Source organism: Eleutherodactylus coqui, chromosome 1 (assembly GCF_035609145.1).
Source record: "Eleutherodactylus coqui strain aEleCoq1 chromosome 1, aEleCoq1.hap1, whole genome shotgun sequence".
Lineage (NCBI taxonomy): Eukaryota > Metazoa > Chordata > Amphibia > Anura > Eleutherodactylidae > Eleutherodactylus > Eleutherodactylus coqui.
Window position 1 is genome coordinate 139,684,983 of NC_089837.1, and position 19,591 is coordinate 139,704,573.

The 19,591-nt window shown below is 40.9% G+C and overlaps 1 protein-coding gene across 2 annotated transcripts in view; it reads left to right on the plus strand.

The window, feature by feature from the left end:
* FNDC3B (fibronectin type III domain containing 3B) overlaps window positions 1-19,591 on the plus strand; it is a 280,111-nt gene that overhangs the window by 212,286 nt on the left and 48,234 nt on the right. For both annotated transcript variants that reach the window (XM_066601243.1, XM_066601235.1), the window contains exons 18-21: window positions 739-844; window positions 2,440-2,600; window positions 4,333-4,446; window positions 11,355-11,504. In XM_066601243.1, the coding sequence (XP_066457340.1) occupies window positions 739-844; window positions 2,440-2,600; window positions 4,333-4,446; window positions 11,355-11,504 (531 nt within the window). The remainder of the gene's footprint in view (window positions 1-738; window positions 845-2,439; window positions 2,601-4,332; window positions 4,447-11,354; window positions 11,505-19,591) is intronic.

Sequence of the window (19,591 nt, forward strand, 5' to 3'; positions counted from 1 at the left end):
TATATATAATATAAATCAATCTCAATTTTTGGGGGGTGTTTGGACCTTCCATTTGTCTCAACACCTTTAAAAGAGGGTTCTGTGACTTCCATCTCAACACCCCCTATAGTGACTCAGTCTGCAGTACCAACTTGGGCCACTATGCAATGTGTGGAACTGTCTGATAGATTCATATAGCAAAATGGCTAAAAGTGAGACAACCCCTTTAACCTTTATATTACACCTATTTTTCTAATGAACACTAATAGTATCCTAAAAACGGTTGCACATTGCATTGCTCTCACGGTGCATATTGAATTATTATTTTTTTGAAAACATACTCAACCTTCCCTCAACTACTTCTAGGTAGGAGGAGAGGGGAAAATAAAGAAAAATTGAAAAAAAAAAAGAGAATTCTGTACTTCTTCGTTGATGTGAATGCACATAATCATAGTGTTCAAAGCTCTTTCTGCACCGAATTGTGATTCAAATATCGCTATATACTAAAGTTCTGAACTGAATAATGCATATGAAATACTTAGTTTTAAGATGCTTTTAGCAGGGTTATTCATATTAAAAGGCATCAGTGATTGCTTTGGGTTAAGAGTAGCTTAATCATGGTATAGACAATGTAGAACTAGACAAGCTCAAAAAGGATCACTAAAACAAAAGTACAGTGTATTTATTATATGATTATGTTCGGTTTTAAATTGCTTGAAGTTTAATAAATCATTCTTTTTTTCTCTTTTTTTCACCAAGTGTTCTGAAAGTCAGCCTATTCACACGTTATGTGTAGCACCAGGTCCTTGTCAAGCACCAAGAGTGGTAGGCAAACCAAAGCACAAAGAAGTTCTCTTACAATGGGGTAGGTATCTGCTAATAAAGTAGTTTAGGGCCTTTTTACACAGGGTGAAAAATCGTTCAGATTTAATATGCAAAAGTTAAGGAAACTTGTCACAATTACACACGCTTGTACCCAAAAAAACAGTTTTACATTAACTGAAAATTACACTTTATATTTTTTATACCCCGTGGGCAACTGCATTGAGAAAGTAAGACTGTGCCATCAACCCTTCGAGTCAGAGTGTCATAGATGAAGCCTGGCCTCCTCTCCCTCAATGCCATTCCATGTATGAAGACATCAGCGCTCCAAGTGCTGAAGTCTCACGCATATGCTGTGCTCCCCTTCCCCTTCGCATGTACAGTATGCCAGTACAGTCGCGCTGTATGCGTCGTGTCTCAGGGCGCATGTGCGTAAAAGACTCAGCAAATGGGGTGCATGGCTTGTGCACAAGACCTCAGTGGTAACAGTGCTGACCGCTTTATGTAGGGGTGAGAGGGGGAGGAGACCGGACTGATGGTGCCACCTCTTTGACTCAGGGCAGCACATTTGCATACGGGGCGTGAAGTGGGATTTAAAATTGAAGTAAGATTTCCTTTATTGCTAAATTGTTTGGGTTTTTTTGGGTGCAAGCATGTGTGGAATGCTTTTGTAATGCTATATTACACTGTGCTAGCGGTGACATCACACTGATTTTGTGGTGACCTGTTCCCTCTAAGATGAAACAAAGAAATGTAAAAGATGAAGTCAGTTGGTTACTTCAATTGGCGCCCACCAATTTTTTTTCTATGAAACCAGTAGCATAAATGGATTGGACTCTATTGGAATCTGTAGAACAGCCCCCTATTGGCAGAAGCAGACATTCCCAAGTACAGTACATGGGAGGGTGTGGGGAATAAAGAAAAAGTTCTTTGTTAAAGAATGGGGTCTTGTCTAGTATATGTTGTAGAGTCTTGTCTAGTAGAGTTGTAACAAGTTTTAAACTTTTTTCTACCTATAGATTAGGAGATAAGTGTCTGGTAGAGGTCTAACTGCTGGAAACCCACCCATCACGCGAATCCTAGATCACCCTCTATAAATGGAGCGGCGGTACAGTATGTGCACTGCCGCTCCATTGATCTCTATGGAACTACTGGAGATAAGTGAGCATTGTACTCAACCTCTCTTGACCATTCCCACAGAGATGAATGGAGTGGCTGTGTACCCCTATTCATATTGGGGGACAACAGACCTCATTCTTATAATCAGTGGGGGTCTCGGCAATTGGACCTCCACTAAGCAGACAGTTATTTGCTATTGTGTGGATAAGGCACAAGGTAAAAACCTGATGCAACTACTATAAATGACCAAGCATTTATCTTATGCTGCTAGAGTTTAGAAATTTTATCAGTAGGCACATTATAAGCTTTTATTTTGATATAATTTAATCATTAATGTGCTTAATTTTACATTTTAGGAATATGGTCAGTTATTCATATACTTCTAACTAAAATAATACTCATGTAATTCTTTTTCTTCAGATAGTTTTAGATATGCATATAGTGATACACTCCTTGTTTTCCTGGCCCATCACTCTCCATATTATAATTACATTAACCCTATGTTAACCTTCTCCACAGATGCCCCAGGGTGCCAAGTATCAGAGTACAGCCTAGAGCTCGGAGTACCTGGAGGACATACCACTGAGGTCTACCATGGTTGTGATTTAGAGTGTACCGTCAGCGATCTGCTACCCGGAAGTACTTACCAATTCAGACTACGAGCGCTGAATGATGGAGGAGTAAGTGATTATTTTCAGCACTTATTTCATGTGGATTAGCTTTTCTTTTATGACATAATGGTTAATGAGTATAGATGAGCGAGTATACTCGCTAAAGGCAATTGCTCGAGCGAGCATTGCCTTTAGCGAGTATCTCCCCCACTCGAGACTGCAGGTTCGGGTGCCGGCAGCTGGCACGGAGCTGCGGGGGAGAGCGGGGCGGAATGGAGGGGAGATCTCTCTCTCCCTCTCTCCCCCCCCCCGCTCCCTCCTGCTGACAGCCGCTACTCACCGCTCCCCCGCGCCGCCACCCGAACCTGCAGTCTCGAGCGGGGGAGATACTCGCTAAAGGCAATGCTCGCTCGAGCAATTGCCTTTAGCGAGTATACTCGCTCATCTATATTAATGAGTCTTTTAAATGTCCATGCTATTTTCAGTCATGGAATCTCTAATTGTGAAAACTAGCGCAGCGAAAATTGGAGCACTTCCTCATAACAGCTACTAAAATCACTTTTTGATTTTTGCTAGAAAAATGACATCTGAGATGGTTATTAGCAACATCTCCAAGAACTTATCTACATTTGGTTTCAAGCAAGGAAAGAGTCGAACCCTGTTTTGGGTTGAACTTTGCTAAAGGTTCAGTTTGACATGAACCTGAACCTCTCCTTCTTCTTTTGCCTTCTCTTTCTTTGTGCTTCCTCCCATCCTTCTCCTCCTTTTTCATCTTTCTTCTCCCCTTTTTCATTTTTCTTCTTTTCCTCCTTCTACCCCTCCTTTTTCTTCTCCTCTGCCTCCTTTTTCTTCATCTTTTGTCTTCTTTCTTCGTCTTTCTACTCCCTCTTCTTTAACTTTGTCTTAAAAACAGCTGAAAAGTACATAGATACACTCCAAGTGGAACTAAGACTGCTATATATAGTTTTAGGAGTAATGGTGAAGCTTTATTTCAGTTCAGACTAATTTGGACTGAACCAAAAGTTTTGCCCAAATTCAGCAAAACAGCCAAACTGAGTTTGCTGATGATTTCCGAATTATTGGACAAGCCAGTATTTTGACCAGTACCATTCTTAAAGGTAAATAGGTGACAGAAATTTATGCCCAACATACTAAATAACTTTCAGATCGTTCTGGCCACTAAGACACACACCAATCCCCAGAACGGGTGACTGGCACGCGTTGAAGTAAGGGCAGCATGGTGGCCCCATATGTGCGTCACTGCCCCATTAATTTCAATGAAACTGCCTAAGATAGGCAAGTTCTTGAGATGAACCAGAACCCCAGGATCAGTGTGGATCCTAGCAGTCCACACTGATCTGGCTTCACCGTACTAAAAGTTATCCACCTACCCTTTAGATAGAGGATAACTTTCTATCATGGCTTAACCCTTGTAATGGAACAATTAGTAAATCGGCAATGCAGTATATGCTTTACTAGATTTTGAATTACTTCACATTGCTTGCTAATTGCCTCCTTTTACTGATGTATTCACACATATGCCAGTCCTGTATTTGCTACAATTTATGACAGGTAACCCGTAATTTAGCAAAAATGTTATCTAGTATATTAAAATAACACAAGATGGTTTGGAAATAGATCAAAGACTTGTATAGTAAGCTAAAAGTCAGTAATACATTTTATACCTTCTGGTTTGATTTTGTATTTTTTATTGTGGAGTGTTCAGAAATCTCACTTTGTGGATACAAGGGCAGACACATTAAATCAAGGATTTACCAACATAGACCTTTCTGTATTTCAGTACGGTCCTTACTCAGACATCACAGAGATCACGACTGCAGCAGGACCACCCGCACAGTGCAGACCTCCAGTCCTGACATTCCTCTCTGACACATGTGTACTTATAAGCTGGGAGGTAAGATGAGTATGTACATTGGAGGTGCGAATGGGAGAGCTAGTGACGTCTGATGGACAACCTAAGTTTACTTTCCACGTTAGGATTGAACTCACTTTGTTATACACATCCTACAAAGTGCTTAATTTAATGAAATGTGCAGTGATGGAATATCATGTGTTAACTTAAAAACATATTAAAGGGACTTTTTTTTTTGTTGAAAAATCGTATTTTCTTTTACTCGGTGAAAATGTAATATTTTATTTCTGCTACGTGTTTTTCATTCATCAAGTGAAAAGGTTGAGCAGAGACATGCACACCTGGATTACCCTTTATGATGTATTTTTATAGCATCTAGTCACTAGCTTAAACTTAAAGGGAACCTGTCACCTCTCTGCAGCACCATAATCTAAGTTATGTTGTGGGAGGTGACAAGAAGCCAGGAGATGTATTTTTTAGGCTGGGTTCACACGGGGCAAAATCCCGCAGAAATCTCGCCGAATGTCTGCAGCAGGACTGTACGGAAATATGGCGAGATTTCCACAGCTGAAGTCCCATGGGTTTTGGCGCAGGTTTTAATAGTCTTATTCCGCTGCGGCCATCTCTCTCCATAAAGAGGAGAGAGCCCACAGCAGAAATGGCGATACAATTGACATGCCGCGGCTTTGAATTCTGTGTGGCAAGTCAGTTTCATCACGACTTAGCCGCAACGGACTGTGCGCAGAATGTGGATGAGGTTTTTGCAAATCTCGTCCACTTTGCTGCATAGTCTCGGGCTTAAGACTGCAGGCGGAATTTCCGTGCTGAAAGTCTGCATGGAAGTTCCACGAGAATTCCGCCCCATGTGAACCCAGCCTTATACTCACCTGGTTCCCGTGGTGCTGTCCTCTGAGGATCGCAGGGCACACAAAAGTCTGACACTTTTTAGAGTCCTGTGCACATGCTCACAAGCTCTCCCATAGATTTGTATCCCGAAGAAGTTCTGACTTACAAGATATGCATGCGCAACATATATATATATATATTTAGATATTGGTGAGCATTCTTCTAGTTTCCATAGCAAATAGAGGGAAATAAGTACAATAGCCCACCTAACTCATTACCATATTAGGGTCTAACTACATATGCCGATAATCTTCTGCACTGTCAAAAAACACAAGTCTTGCCACAAATTGCCCCTATGTTAAAATGCAGTTATTAAAAAAATAAATAAATTATATATATATAATTTTTATTTTTTTTCTACTAGTAAACCCTGTATTTTTAACTGCACAGCGAAAAGGCACATTGCAAAATTGCGGAACTTTGCTGTAAAACTTACATTTTTGCCATGTGGTTTTGTACCGTGCTGCACCCTTCTAAGGCATACAAATGCACTCTAAGGATTTTAAACTATTGATGGCAGGATAGGTCATCCGTAGTAGATTGACGAGGGTCTGCTGCTGAGGACCCCTGCCAATCAGCTGTTCACTGGGCCTGTGTGCTTGTGCACTGAGCTGATTTCTGCAGGAAACAGACAGCTCCGTTCTCACTGCAGCGGCCAGGCTTGTTATTGCAGGCCCAGCTCTCATTGAAATGAATGGTAACTTGGCCTGCAATACTAAACCTGTCCACTGCAGTGGGAGCAGAGCAGTTTTCTTTCCTGCTGAAATCAACTCCTTGTTTGAATACACTAATTCAGCAAACAGCTGACTGGTGCACATTCTGGATGGCATCCCCTAGCTGATCTATTTTTGCTGACATATCCTGCTGATAGGCCATCAGAAGTTTACAACTGGAGAAACAGTTTAAGTCCTATTGTTTGAAGTCCTCTTTATAAATGGGTTTTGCATAAAATTTGCACAGAAACTGGTGAACATGGACCACATTATTCCTTTTGTGGGAATTTCAGAGATCTAACGAGTTTGGTTATAAGTAGAGATGAGCGAGCATACTCGCTAAGGGCAATTGCTCAATCGAGCATTGCCCTTAGCGAGTATCTGCCCGCTCGGGAGCAAAGATTCGGCGGTGGGCGGGGAGCGTCGGGGAGGAACGGAGGGGAGATCTCTCTCTCCCTCTGTCCCCCCTGCTCATGGCCGCAACTCACCTGTCACTCTGCCGAGCGTGGAGATACACGCTAAGATACTCGATCGAGCAATTGGCCTTAGCGAGTATGCTCGCTCATCTCTAGTTATAAGTGATCAGAAAGCCTCCTTAAAGGGAGTGTATTATTAAGCAATTACCTTTTTTTTTTTTTTTTTTTTTATCAAGTTTTCATTTTAAGCATTCTTTTTTATTTGTGGTGTTTTTAAAGAAAATTTCCTATATTCATATTTATAAAATTAAGATTCTAATAATGGACTAATAAAATCTTAAAAACGTAATAGCTAGAGATGAGCGAACGTACTCGGTAAGGCCAATTTCGCAATTGAACACCGCGATTTTCGAGTACTTCACTACTCGGGTGAAAAGATTCGGGGGTCGCCGGGGGGCGTGGCGTGGCATGGCGTGGTGGAGCGGGGGGTAGCAGCGCGGAACAGGGGGTAGCTCTCTCTCTCTCCCCCCCACTCCCCTCTGCAACCCCCCCGCTCACTCACGGCGCCCCCCGAATCTTTTCACCCGAGTAGTGAAGTACTCGAAAATCGCGGTGCTCTATTGCGAAATCGGCCTTACCGAGTACGCTCGCTCATCTCTACTAATAGCCTAACGTTTCCTGTTCTGTACAGGGGCCTCATTGACTAATATGGGAGAGTGTTGTGGGCATGCACTGGGACCTGTGCAGAGGTCTTTGCACAGGTAGAGGGAAGAGATGAGTTGTGACCATCATATATTCTGAATGTTGAGTGCTATGTTGTCTTTATATAGATGTCAGACTATTATTAGGTTTAGGACCCCTTTACACTCAGTGATGATCGTTCAGATAACTGCTGGAGCATGGAAATGTAAACATAATCGTTTAGTGTAAATGCTGCCAGCGACTGAACGATGAACAATAATACATTCTGCAGACATAAAAATCCAACCACAGTTGGCCTATGTAAACAGGCAGTTCATGTATAAACAACTGCCTTTTTATTGTGAATGGAGGGGTGCGGGCGGAAGCAATTTTCAGCCCATTCCGCCTCCATTCACTGAGCGATCCCCTCTCCTGTGTGAAAGCACAGGCGTGATTATCACCAGGACCACTGGTGGCTGCTTAAACCCCCGACAATCATCCCATGTCGCCTAAGTAACAACTGCAAGATATTGGGTATTAGGATTTTTTTTTCTTAAATATACATAGTGACACGGAAAATGTAATAAAGAAATCTACAAAAAGGTAAAAGCCCCGTTTTAACATGAACAGTTGATTTAAAAAATGTCATTTCTGATGACAGTCCCTTTAATTAAAATAAGTGTTCAACACAATGTATAAGCTTTACTTCAGTAGAGGGAATTTTGCATTTACTCATAATTGCTATAAGCTCTGCAAAAAGATTTTGGACATCTGATCTGAGTAATAGTGCCAAGATATTTCATGAAAACAAATATGACAAAGCTGTAAAACCAGTGTTCCAAATTTAGAAGTTCTTTATGCAGCTATTAAACAATGTTGAAAGGTCTCATAGAGAAGATTGGGAGTGTTCTCAGTCCTGTCAGATGCGGAGTAGGGACTTATCACATCAAGGCAAAATAGAACATCAAATAATCAGTGCACATTTTTTTATTTTACTTTTTAATTCAATATGTACTTGTGTTGCAGCATTAATCCTAACAGCTCAGGGAAGAATTTCTCAGACACTATAGGCCCATTTAGACTCGACGATTATCGCTCACATTTCGCTCAAAAGCCGTCTTTTGAGCGATAATCGTTGCGTGTAACTGCACTGACATCGTGCAGTTTTCGTTAAGCCTTCGCCCATCATTGTCTTTCAGCGTGCTGAAAGACAACGATGAGCCTTATCAGGGATTCACAGAGGGATACAGCTGATACTATTTGTCCAGCTGTATCCCGTCCCTGATAACAGACGGAGTATGAAGAACAGCGGTCCAGCTCTGTTCTCCATACCTGGTACAGAGCGCTCGGCTGTATAACAGCCGGGCGCTCCTTGCAGAAAACAGCTGGATGCAGAAGACAAGTGGGAACACCCCGCTTGTCTTCTGCATTTTCCATTCTGAGCGCTTGGCTGTATAACAGCCGGGCACTGGAGCGCGGGAACAGCTGTATGCCGAAGACAAGTGGAGACACCCCGCTTGTCTTCTGCATCCTCTTCTCTGAGCGCTCGGCTGTATAACAGCCGGGCGCTCGGAGCAGAGAACAGCTGGATGCAGAAGACAAGTAGGGATACCCCACTTATCTTGTGCATCCTCCGCTGGTAGTACAAAGTGATTGCTCATTTTGAGCGATCATCTTGCGCTGTAAATGACACAACGATTGAGCGGCATCTTTTAAGCGATTATCGTTGTGTCTAAATGGGCCTTAGTTGAGGAGTTTAAAGAGCACATATACTTTCAGTTGACTTTAGAATACAATAAGCTGTGTGATAGACTGTCATTGCATTTGCATTTGAAGGAAGATCTTTTGTCTGTCGCCTGGTGTCATTGAGCATTTATGGCCAATTTGAACAGTCAGTATGAAGTAAAACGTGTGCCTGCAAAATACTTGATCACCAATTAAACATTCGTTCAACGGTTGTTAAGCCGTCAACTTACTTCTACCCAATGTGTACAGCCATCTTAATAATAAAACCTTGGGTTTTGCACAAGCAGCCTTTTACCTTCTTTTTATACTTAAAGGTACATTTTATGTGTAGGAAATGTTTTTAAAAAAATTACAAAGTTGGTATTAACATAGATAAAATGGGTGTAATTGGGAAAAGGGGATAGATTAACAGATGTTTGACATTGCTGTCAATTTGCATTGTATGTATTTGTATTATTAGTATACTTCTCAAACCAGTTAATTTAGTTAACGTGTATTGCTTAGTATTATACAGTTATTTAAGAATCCCAGATGTCTGTGTCTTTTTGCAGTCGGTAATGTCTTCCTGGAACCATAATCTCATACAGCATAAAGTACTACTACCATGAGACAGACGCATGAAAAAAGACTTATAAAGGATGCCCATATACACTCTGATACCAAAAGTAATTGCACATGAGCAAGAATCAAAAGCAGTATTTATTTACATATGTTACCACTTTTGGTTCCATTGACATTAGAAACTCTCCTTGGCATACTTTCGACTAATGTTTCGTACACTTCAGCTGGTATTTCTCTCCTTTCATCCTGCAAATATCTAGCAAGTTCAGTCCAAGAAGATGCCTCGGCCTGTCTACAATGGCACAAGAAGCATCGTCATTGGACAGTTGAGCAATGGAAGACCGTTCTACGGAGTGAAATCAGGTGGATGTACCTGTGTGTGCCGGATGCCTGAGGAATGGCTTTTGCCTAAGTGTCTTGTGGCAACAGTTAAGAACAATGAAGGTTCTGTTATGGTTTGGGAATGTTTTATTGCATGGTCTCACAGTTGGGTGTAGTGGCAAGAACCGTAAACATGGAGGTGTACCTTGAGACTCTAGAGAATAATGTGTTGCCAACAATGTGGCAATACTCTCTAAATGCTCAGCAATACTTCCAATAAGACAGCTTTGTCACAAATAAATGCTGTATTCTGTTGGTTTGAAAATATTGATGATCCATGTTTGGAGTGGCCTGCACAGAGTCCCAACTTGAACCCTATTGAACATCTTTGGGGTGACCTGGAATATCAGGTCAAGAAACATGAACATCTGAGAGAACTCAACAGGATGAATAGAGGAAACCAGCTAAAGTGTATCAGACATTGGTAAAAAGTATGCCATGGAGAGTATCCCATTAGGGCCAAAGGAAGCCCTACTAAGTATTAACATGTGGAAATAAGTACTATTTTTAATTCTTGCTCAGGTGTCCAATTACTTTGGGTAGGATAGTGTACAGCCCTGATTAGTGTGTTGCTCACAATTTTACCCACAGCATCATAGATCCCTTGGTTTGTTTGGGTTAGTGGGTCCGCAGTTGGGCTGGGACATTTGTCCATAATACGTGTGCAAGAATACGCCTATAAAATACTTGTCTGAAGCTGAATATTTGTTGGCAGCTGACAAATAAGTCTTTCTTCACAATACTCCTAAATGTGCATGGAAAATCCTATTAAGAATCCGTTAAAAATGTCTTAGAGACAATGTGTCATTGACTGCAGTACTTTTGTTTGTGCAAATCCATGTAGAAAATCCACAGCAGATATGGTACATATAGACCTACCCAATTTGCATAACTCCACCCAGAATGAGAATTATTTTCCATTTTGTCCGGATTTGTTCTGATGGAAATATTTGATGTTGAAGGAAGGCCTTTCAATTTTTCATATAGGGAAGATGAGTAGTTTCTTGGGTGTTGTGACTGCATAGGAAACAGTGACTGCTAATGTGAAAGGTTATATGGTAGAGAAGCTTGGCTCCCATGTTGATGTCAGTGCTATCTCAAGAATCACGGTCCTTGTCACGGACTAACATATAAAAGCTAATTGACACTTCCCTTTAATTAGATGCTAGATTTCATGTGATCTCTTTCTTGCCAGCTCAATACTTACATTTACCTTAATTTTAATAACTATTGTCTTACAAATCTTACACTAGCCCGCTCAAAGGTCAACGATTTTAATAAGGACTGAAGGGGAAAGTGGAATGTGAATGTTTTCTCGTGAAGGTCACGCTTGTGCTCGTCATATGCAGCGTACCAATGGCTAATTGCTTCTACTTGGAATTGTTTAGTTATTGCGACTTCAGTTTATATAGTGTCAGGTAGAACACATGGTTATTGGTTGCTTGTAACGTAATAGGCATTTTGTGCTATCTCGTCAGAGCTTCATTCGAATCAACTTTTTTAGTGTTTAGGTGGATTTTGATTTTTTTTTTCTTTTTCCCAACAGAGTCCTGAGAGCAATGGTGCAGACATCTCCGGATACAGACTACAGTGGGGAAAAGAAGAGGACACTCTAGAATTAGTTTACAGTGGCTGTGATACTAGTTTCCAGGTGTCTGATTTGTCACCAGCAACACAGTACTGCTGCTGTCTTCAGGTATGTATCTCAAACTTTTCTTGTCTAGTGAAGGCAGCATATTGTGTATGTCTGCAAATAAAAAGTTATTACAGTTTGGGGCGAAACAAGACATTTAATTTATACCTCTGTGTGTACTGCTGGCAAGATACTGAAAATAGGCATGCCACTGAAGTTCTTGCTTGTCAACTAGTGCAACTGCTCTTTTATTGGATTATTTTAATAGTGTTGTAAAAAGCCTGATGGTAACAAGACCCTATAACATAGCAGGTATTAATTACCGAGGATCAACTAATTACTGTGGGTTGGCGTGCATCATTGCCCTTCATAACATTTTGTGTCATTTTCAACTTTGTGTAGTTTGCTATATGCTATATTTCTTTATATTTCCCTTCTGCTTATTTTTCTTGAAACTTTTGTCTTTTTAATTTTTTTTACTACAACTGGAGTTTGATGGGTCTGTTATGTGTCTAACATACAGTAGTTAGGCTAGATAATTCTTTGCATGGATTACTACAATCCCCTTGTAGTAGTTTACGTTACATTGAATGCAGAAGTACTGTAGTTTGTCGTGAAGAACTACATCTACTTCCTGTGGAAGTGCACATTTCACAGTATCAGCCTAAATTTTTGATTGGAACTGCATGCTGTTGGATGCATGGGTTATGCCTCTGCACACAAGCAATCCATCATGAAGTGCAATGCATTGTCTGTCTACTGTTGTGCAAGGAGCGTCGTCATTGGACAGTTGAAGAATGTTGTATGGAGTGATGAATCGCACTACTCCATCTTCAAATCAGATGGATGTACTTGGGTGTGATGAATGCCTGGGGAACATCCTTTACCTGAGGGTGATGTGCCAACAGTTAAGGACAGATGAACATATATTATGTACTCGCGATCTTTTTAACATGGCATGGTCTCGGTCTGTTAGTTGTAGTGACAAGAATCATGAACACAGAGCTGTACCCTGACATCCTAGGCAGTAATATGCAGCTGAAAATGTGGTAATACTCTGGAAATGGTCAGCAGTACTTCCAACTAAATAATACACCTTGTCACGAATCCAACACTGCACAGAGTCCTGACATGAACCCAACAGAACATCTTTGGGATGAACTGACATGTTGGGTCAGGAAATAGGAACAGTGTCCATCTTCCTTAAGGGAACTCTTCAGATGTTTGTAGATTGAATGGAGGGAAATACCAGCTGAAGTGTATCAGATGTTAATAGAAAGTGTACCATGGAGAGTCTCCGATGTCATTAGGGCAAAAGGAGTCCCCTAAGTATTAACATATGGAAATATATACTACTTTTGAGTCTTGCTTGGGTGTCAAATTACTTTTGATAGGATAATGTAGCTGTAGTGTCAAGGATTTCAGAAGCAGTTGGCCATGAAGAATCATACTGTTTTCAGGCCTTCTGTTGACTCTGTCTTTATGAATACATTTAACAGCTGTATATAAAATTCTAGACTGTTGGATGACCATTCATCTGAAAAAGCAAGAAAAGTAACCATTGGGTATTGACAACATTTCCCAGTCATTGTGTTCTCTATGACTAATGATATCTATGGCGGTCTCTATCCATCTTGTTTTTGTGAAGACCATAGACCTTCTTGGGTTGTTTTTCTTTTACTGTCCCAATTTCAGTCTATTTCAAGCCCTTCTTATTTTACAAATGGCCATCATACTCTCATGATTCCCACTATCAGTAGAAACATTATTTTGTTTTTGTTCTTTGTGCGTGCTGAGTTCTAGCATAAACTGCTGGTGCCGATGTTAAAATAATGTAACAACAAAATTGCTGTTTTTGTTCAAAATTGGGCATGCTGCCTTGTCTACGCATTAAGAATCACAAAATGACTTTATCTTGAGTCCCTAGAGTGCTGCTTTGTCATGTTTCTCAATACACTTTGTCCACCAGTACTTAGTTATAAAATGTCGTAAAATCAAAATTTCATCTTCTCAAAATGCACTGCCTAAAATCTCTCATTCTGTATAGCACACTAGAAACCCAGTTGCTTTCCTTCTATTTTACACCAGAAATGAGGGGGAAATGATCTGCTTTAATAGTATGGACAGTGAAATAAGATCAAATTTTAGCCCAGTAGGTCTAGAACACTGAGTGAATTGTAAACGTGGGTGAGAATTATTGACTTGATAGATACTATAAATGTCTACATATATGCATTAAATTGCCATCTAATTAGATACACCATCTAATAATAGGTTGGACCTCCGTTAGCCTTCAGAACTGCATCAATTCGTTATGGATTCCACACGGTTTCAAACTTGTTCTGCAGTATTGGACAGGATAGCTTCTTGCAGTTGCTGTAGATTAGATGGAGCTTATGACATGCTCTATGAATAGTTGACAGAAAGGGTTCATGGATTTCATGGTGCTTTAGCCAAATTCTGACCCACTCATCAGCATGGTGCAACAGATCCATCGTGATTCATCTGATCAAATGGTTTTTCAACTGTTTAGTGTTCCAATATTTGTGTAATTTTGCCCCCTGTGATCTTGCTCTTCTGTTTCTCTTGGTAAGCAATGGTCATCGCCATTATAGCCCTTCCGTGCTAAGAAATGAAGAGTTTTGTGTCTGGGCATGTTAGTTGGAGCACCTATATTGTATTTAGCTGTATTTTACCTGAATGTGTACTGTTTGTGCGTTAGAACGATTATTGGCATCCCCTGCTCGATCCTTTCGTCGACATGTAGTTAGATCCACAAGATCCTCTTTTGCAGGATGTTTTTTCTTGATCACACCATTCTCTGTATACTCTCAACAAGAAAACCCCACAAGGTTGGCCCTGTCAGTCTGGCACCAATGACTGTGCCCTTTTCAAAGTTGTTCAGATCACTTGCTGTTCCCAGTTTAATTTGAACTTGCATTTAAAACCAATCAATGGCAAACTTGTTCACTTGATTTTACGTCGCAGTCTGGGGTCACATGTCTAATTTTCCATACAGGAAAGCTCCTATTGTGAACGTGCCGATGACTCTAATAAGTCATAGTAGCCAATAGTAGCCGTTCAGTGCAGCTACGATAGCTCGGCTATGTTCCTCATTTTCATAGACTTCGAATAGAACAGTAGCTTGTATATGCAACTGCCGCTGCATTTAATTGGGGGAAATTGACTCTCTTTCTGTGATCTGTAGAGGTTCCCAGTAGATAGACCCCCATAATCTAAGTTACTTATCCAATTGATGAATGATAATGTAATACCAAAATACCCCTTCAATGTTGCTGAATCCCAATAAGACATGACTAGAGCTACTTGAGAACTGTTTTTTAATTACAGTTTTGGTTCTTAGTTTCCCAAGGTCTCTTCTACAAAGCAGTAGAGAAAAAAAAACCAGACCTATTATTGTGACTAATAGTATGGCAAAAGCCTTGGAACAATTTGTAGGACATGCGTATTTCATCAGTGTTTACCAAATTACCTGGAAAGTGAGCAAGAGGCATTTTAGGACACTTAATGCACCGACAGACAGAAGAATGGTTCTACTGTAATCTAATAACACATTTTAGATGAGAATATGCTAATCAGGCTGAGATAATGAGATTAATACATCCAATTTTAAGATAATGAGTATGTACAAAAGTCAATGTGTTTCCCAGCTCATAAAACTGACAGTCAGTGCTCAGGACCTATCTGAAACGGCAAATAATATTAGTGACTGGCCAGAAAATGATCTAAGGTTTCTATTGCTCTCTGAGATATCAGTCTAGATAAAAGATGTGCCTAGAGCAGAGTGAAGCACATATTTACCTCTGTGTTCACATCCTCAAATCAGGTCGTGAAACTATTAGCACCTTTTGCCATAGCAACCAGCTTGTAAGAAATGGTAATGCAAAGAGACTGATCACTGTTGACCAAAGAGCATATTTAGTCACGGTGGCCTTGGATTAGTATTTTGTAACTTTGCCGATCCACACTGCTTTGTTCTTCTTGTTTATGGATCATTATACGAACTTATGTTTTATTGTTGCTTTACTTTGTAATAGATATTGTTGGCCATACAGTGAGATTATGATGGCTCTAAAATGCCATACAATGTATGCAGAATAACAGGCACATGCTGAAAACACTGTCATAACTCATGCAAGCGCTGCTGAAACCAGGCTGAATCTGCAGTAAACGCAGCGTTGGTAAACGCCAGTGTGAGGGAGGCCTTACTTATATCCACGTTACAATCACTCAGAGAAAGTTTCACTCCATTCTGACAACTCCTTCTAGGCCAGTGGTGGTGAACCTATGGCACGTGTGCCAGAGGTGGCACGCGTCGCCCTCCCTGCTGGAACGCGTCGCCGTCGGCCGCTCACCACGTCAGTGAATACCGGCAGGGGCCGCGGCTTCCCTGCCAGTATTCACTCACAGCGCTACTAGCTGCACTGATCCTGGCTTCTACCTGGTTCTGCGAGAGCAAAGGGAGGAGGCGTCCGGCAGGCATATTAACTTTTTCCACACCACTTTTGCCTTATTCAGTAATTCCAGCAACCTGATTGGTTGTTTAGAGAATCAGTCAACCCAAACAACCAATCAAGTTGCTGAAATTGCTGAATAGGGCAGAAGTGGTGTGGAAAAAGTTAATATGCGCGCCGGACAGAGGAGGTGCGGGTAAATATGTGGGTCTCAGGGGGCCACTGTGGGGTGTCACTGTGCTACTGGGGGCCACTGTGAGTTGTCACTGTGCTACTGGGGGGCCGCTGTGGGGTGTCACTGTGCTACTGGGGGGCCGCTGTGGGGTGTCACTGTGCTACTAAGGGGCCGCTGTGGGGTCTCACTATGCTACTAGGGGGCCGCTGTGGGGTGTCACTGTGCTACTGGGGGCTGCTGTGAGTTGACACTGTGCTACTGGGGGGCCGCTGTGGGGTGTCACTGTGCTACTAAGGGGCCGCTGTGGGGTCTCACTATGCTACTAGGGGGCCACTGCGGGGGTCACTGTGATACTGGGGGGGCCGCTGCGGTGGGGGGGGGGTCACTATGATACTGTGGGCTGCTGTGGCGGGGTCACTGTGATACTGGGGGCCGCTGTAGAGAGGGGTCACTGTGATACTGGGGGCTGCTGTGGGGAGGGGCCACTGTGATACTGGGGGCTGCTGTGGGAGTCACTGTGATGCTTGGGGACGCTCTGGGGAGGGTCACCATTACCGCCCCTTGACATGTTGGCACTTTGCGGTAAATAAGTGGGTTTTGGGTTGCAGTTTGGGCACTCGGTCTCTAAAAGGTTCGCCATCACTGTTCTAGGTGCTTGGTTTTTTGTTTTTTTTTAACAATGTGTATGTATGTATATATAATAATTACACACATTATAAATACAGGGTGTCCTAACTATCACTATTAATATCCAAACATTTCTGTTTTTGGTGAACTATTGTATGAATAACATTGGTGCTTGAAAGTCCAGCATGCCTCTATTTTATTTGATGCCCACTTAGTGGCTTTAGCAATCGTGTGACAACCGACATTTTTAGACACAAAATAATACTACAAATTGCTACCATACATTTAATTTGGATTTTAGAAAAGGACATAGAAAGCCACTATTGAAGTGTGTATACATTTTTGGGGACACCCTGTGTATGTAGATAGGTAATAAAATTTGTGTCACCTTTTGTTATGATAAATTGATGACTGCTGAAGTGTTTCTCTATTGGATTAGTAACCAGAGTGAAAACTGCAGGATTTTAAGATTTTCTTTAAATATATTTTGGGATATCGAAAATAAAAACTCGCCAAAAATCATTTTAAAATGTTTAAATTTGAACTTGATTTATACAATAGGTAATTTTTTAATCCCAGATTCCCTTTAAGATGCTTATGTGAACTAGTAAGTCATGTATGTTAACCCAACTTAATTTAAAAACTGTTGAGGAAAGATATATAGATGGATGGATGGTAGGTATGGTTTTTCTTATAAGGGTGCACCAGACATTAAATTACAGATATTTACCATAACCTATAATTTGTTTAAAAAAAAGTTGAAGGCGCTAAGCAGCATATAGGGACTCCCACCCTGATGGTAGAGGTCACTTGTCTACAAGGGTCTATTTAGTTTTAGACTGCTAGAACTAGGAGTAGAATTCCTCAGCTTTCACTCAGTGAAGCTGATACGATCTCACACTTATATTTGATAGATCGAGTATGCAGAACACCACTCTTCCTATATAACATTGTCCAAAGTCTATTTGCGATCCTTGTAATTCCCCTTCCCCTGATCTCCTGCACATGTGGACAAGCCCTACGTTAACAAAATTCTAGAAGGGAGTAATTGGTCTAATAAATTCTGTATAGAACGATCCCTTCTTAATACCTTATGTATGTGTACTTGGTTATGTGGAAAATTTGCCACCTTCGGGATGTACAAATATGGCAGTGGCTAGACTATTATACTTAGCACAAATATCAGTGGCTCAGAAATGGAAACAAGACTCCTCCAACAAATAGTGAATTTATAAGGTTAATTGGCTTGTAGGCATGGAAACGCACATATTTCTAAAAAGCGCAGCTATAAAGAGGTTTGAAGATCTTGGTTTGACAGTTCTGGATTTGCCTCTTGTGGTAGTTCGAAGCAAAATATTTTCCCTCTGGTAAAGCTGGAAGTTAAAATATGTCTATGCTTGTCATTTTTTATACTACTGCTAAAGGGAGACTATTCTTCCCCAGATATTGGGTAAAATACATTGGCTTATATAGGGAGATGTACTTTCTTTATTTCCTCTTTGTAGGGGGGAAGGGGGTCGGTTGAGTCAGGGCCGGTTACGTTCTATTTTAGATTACATGATTTGGTGTATTTATTAAAATTTTTTAATAAAAATATTAAAAAGCCTCCCTAAAACTTCCCTATCTGTGAATTATTCGGTGTCTTGGGATACCTTTTTCTAGAGGGAAGGTGCCAGCAGCAGCATTTCATACAAGTTTAGCTTCTGTACAAGTAATTAAAACACAGTAAGATATGCTAGCTCTCTACAGTAAGATAAGTTAATGAAGGCCGCTGCCATGGATTTAAATAAGACGTCTTTGGTGGTAGACATGTCTGTGCCTCCATGCCTTCGCCTTTCATCCAGAGGTAGTATAAACTGCAGGAAATGAGTCATTTCCCTGCTCTCTGCTCTAGCCCATGAAATAAACTGGAACCATCAAGATAAAACTCAATTTGCCTGTACAATTTCACATCACAACGCTGGTCTGGATGATCTTAAGATGAGACTGTTGATAAAACATAACTTGACACATAAAAGCTATGTGCTCAATTTTTGATTGCGTCTAAAACAAACAAATGAAACAAAAATGCAAACAGGCTCGATTGAAAATAACTTAGCCTTTTTTGTATACCACTCCAATGCAGGAGTATGTGTCGTCATGGTTACCAACGGAAAGCAATCCATCTATGTATCATGCCGATACTATGTGTGTTATTTTACTGCCTCAACACCATCTTCTTCCTAGCATAATACACAGTACTGTGCAAAAGTTTTAGACTAGTGTGGGGAAAAATGCTGCAAGGTAAGAATGCCTTCAAAAACAGAAGTGTTAATAGATTATTTTGTTAATTAATAAAATGCAAAGTGAATGAACAAAAGCAAAATGCAAATCAAAGCAATATTTCATGTGATCACCCTTTATCTCCAAAACATCAGTTCTTCGTGGTACACCTACACAAAGTAATTTAGTAGAATTATAGTTAGGTGTATAATTAACCAATTATACCAAACAGGTGACAGGGATCATAACTTGGATATGTAGGTTGAAATTCAGCATTTAGCTGAAACAGAAAGAGCTGTGTAGGAGGGTTAAAGCTGAGTGAGGAACAGACTAACTCTGCTACAAAGGGGGGGTTGTGGAAGACAGTTTCATGTTACAGGTCATGCTCGGCAGCAAGACATAAAGTAGTTATACTGCATTAGCAAGGTTGCTGTAAGGCAAATATTTCAAAGTAGATTAGGGTTTTAAAATGTGCTGTTCAAGCTCTTTTAAAGAAGCACAAAGAAATGGGCAAGATTGAGGTCTGTAGACACAGTTGTCGGCCAAGGAAACTCAGTGCAGCAGATGAAAAACACATCATGCTTACATTCCTTCAAAAGCAGATGATGTCC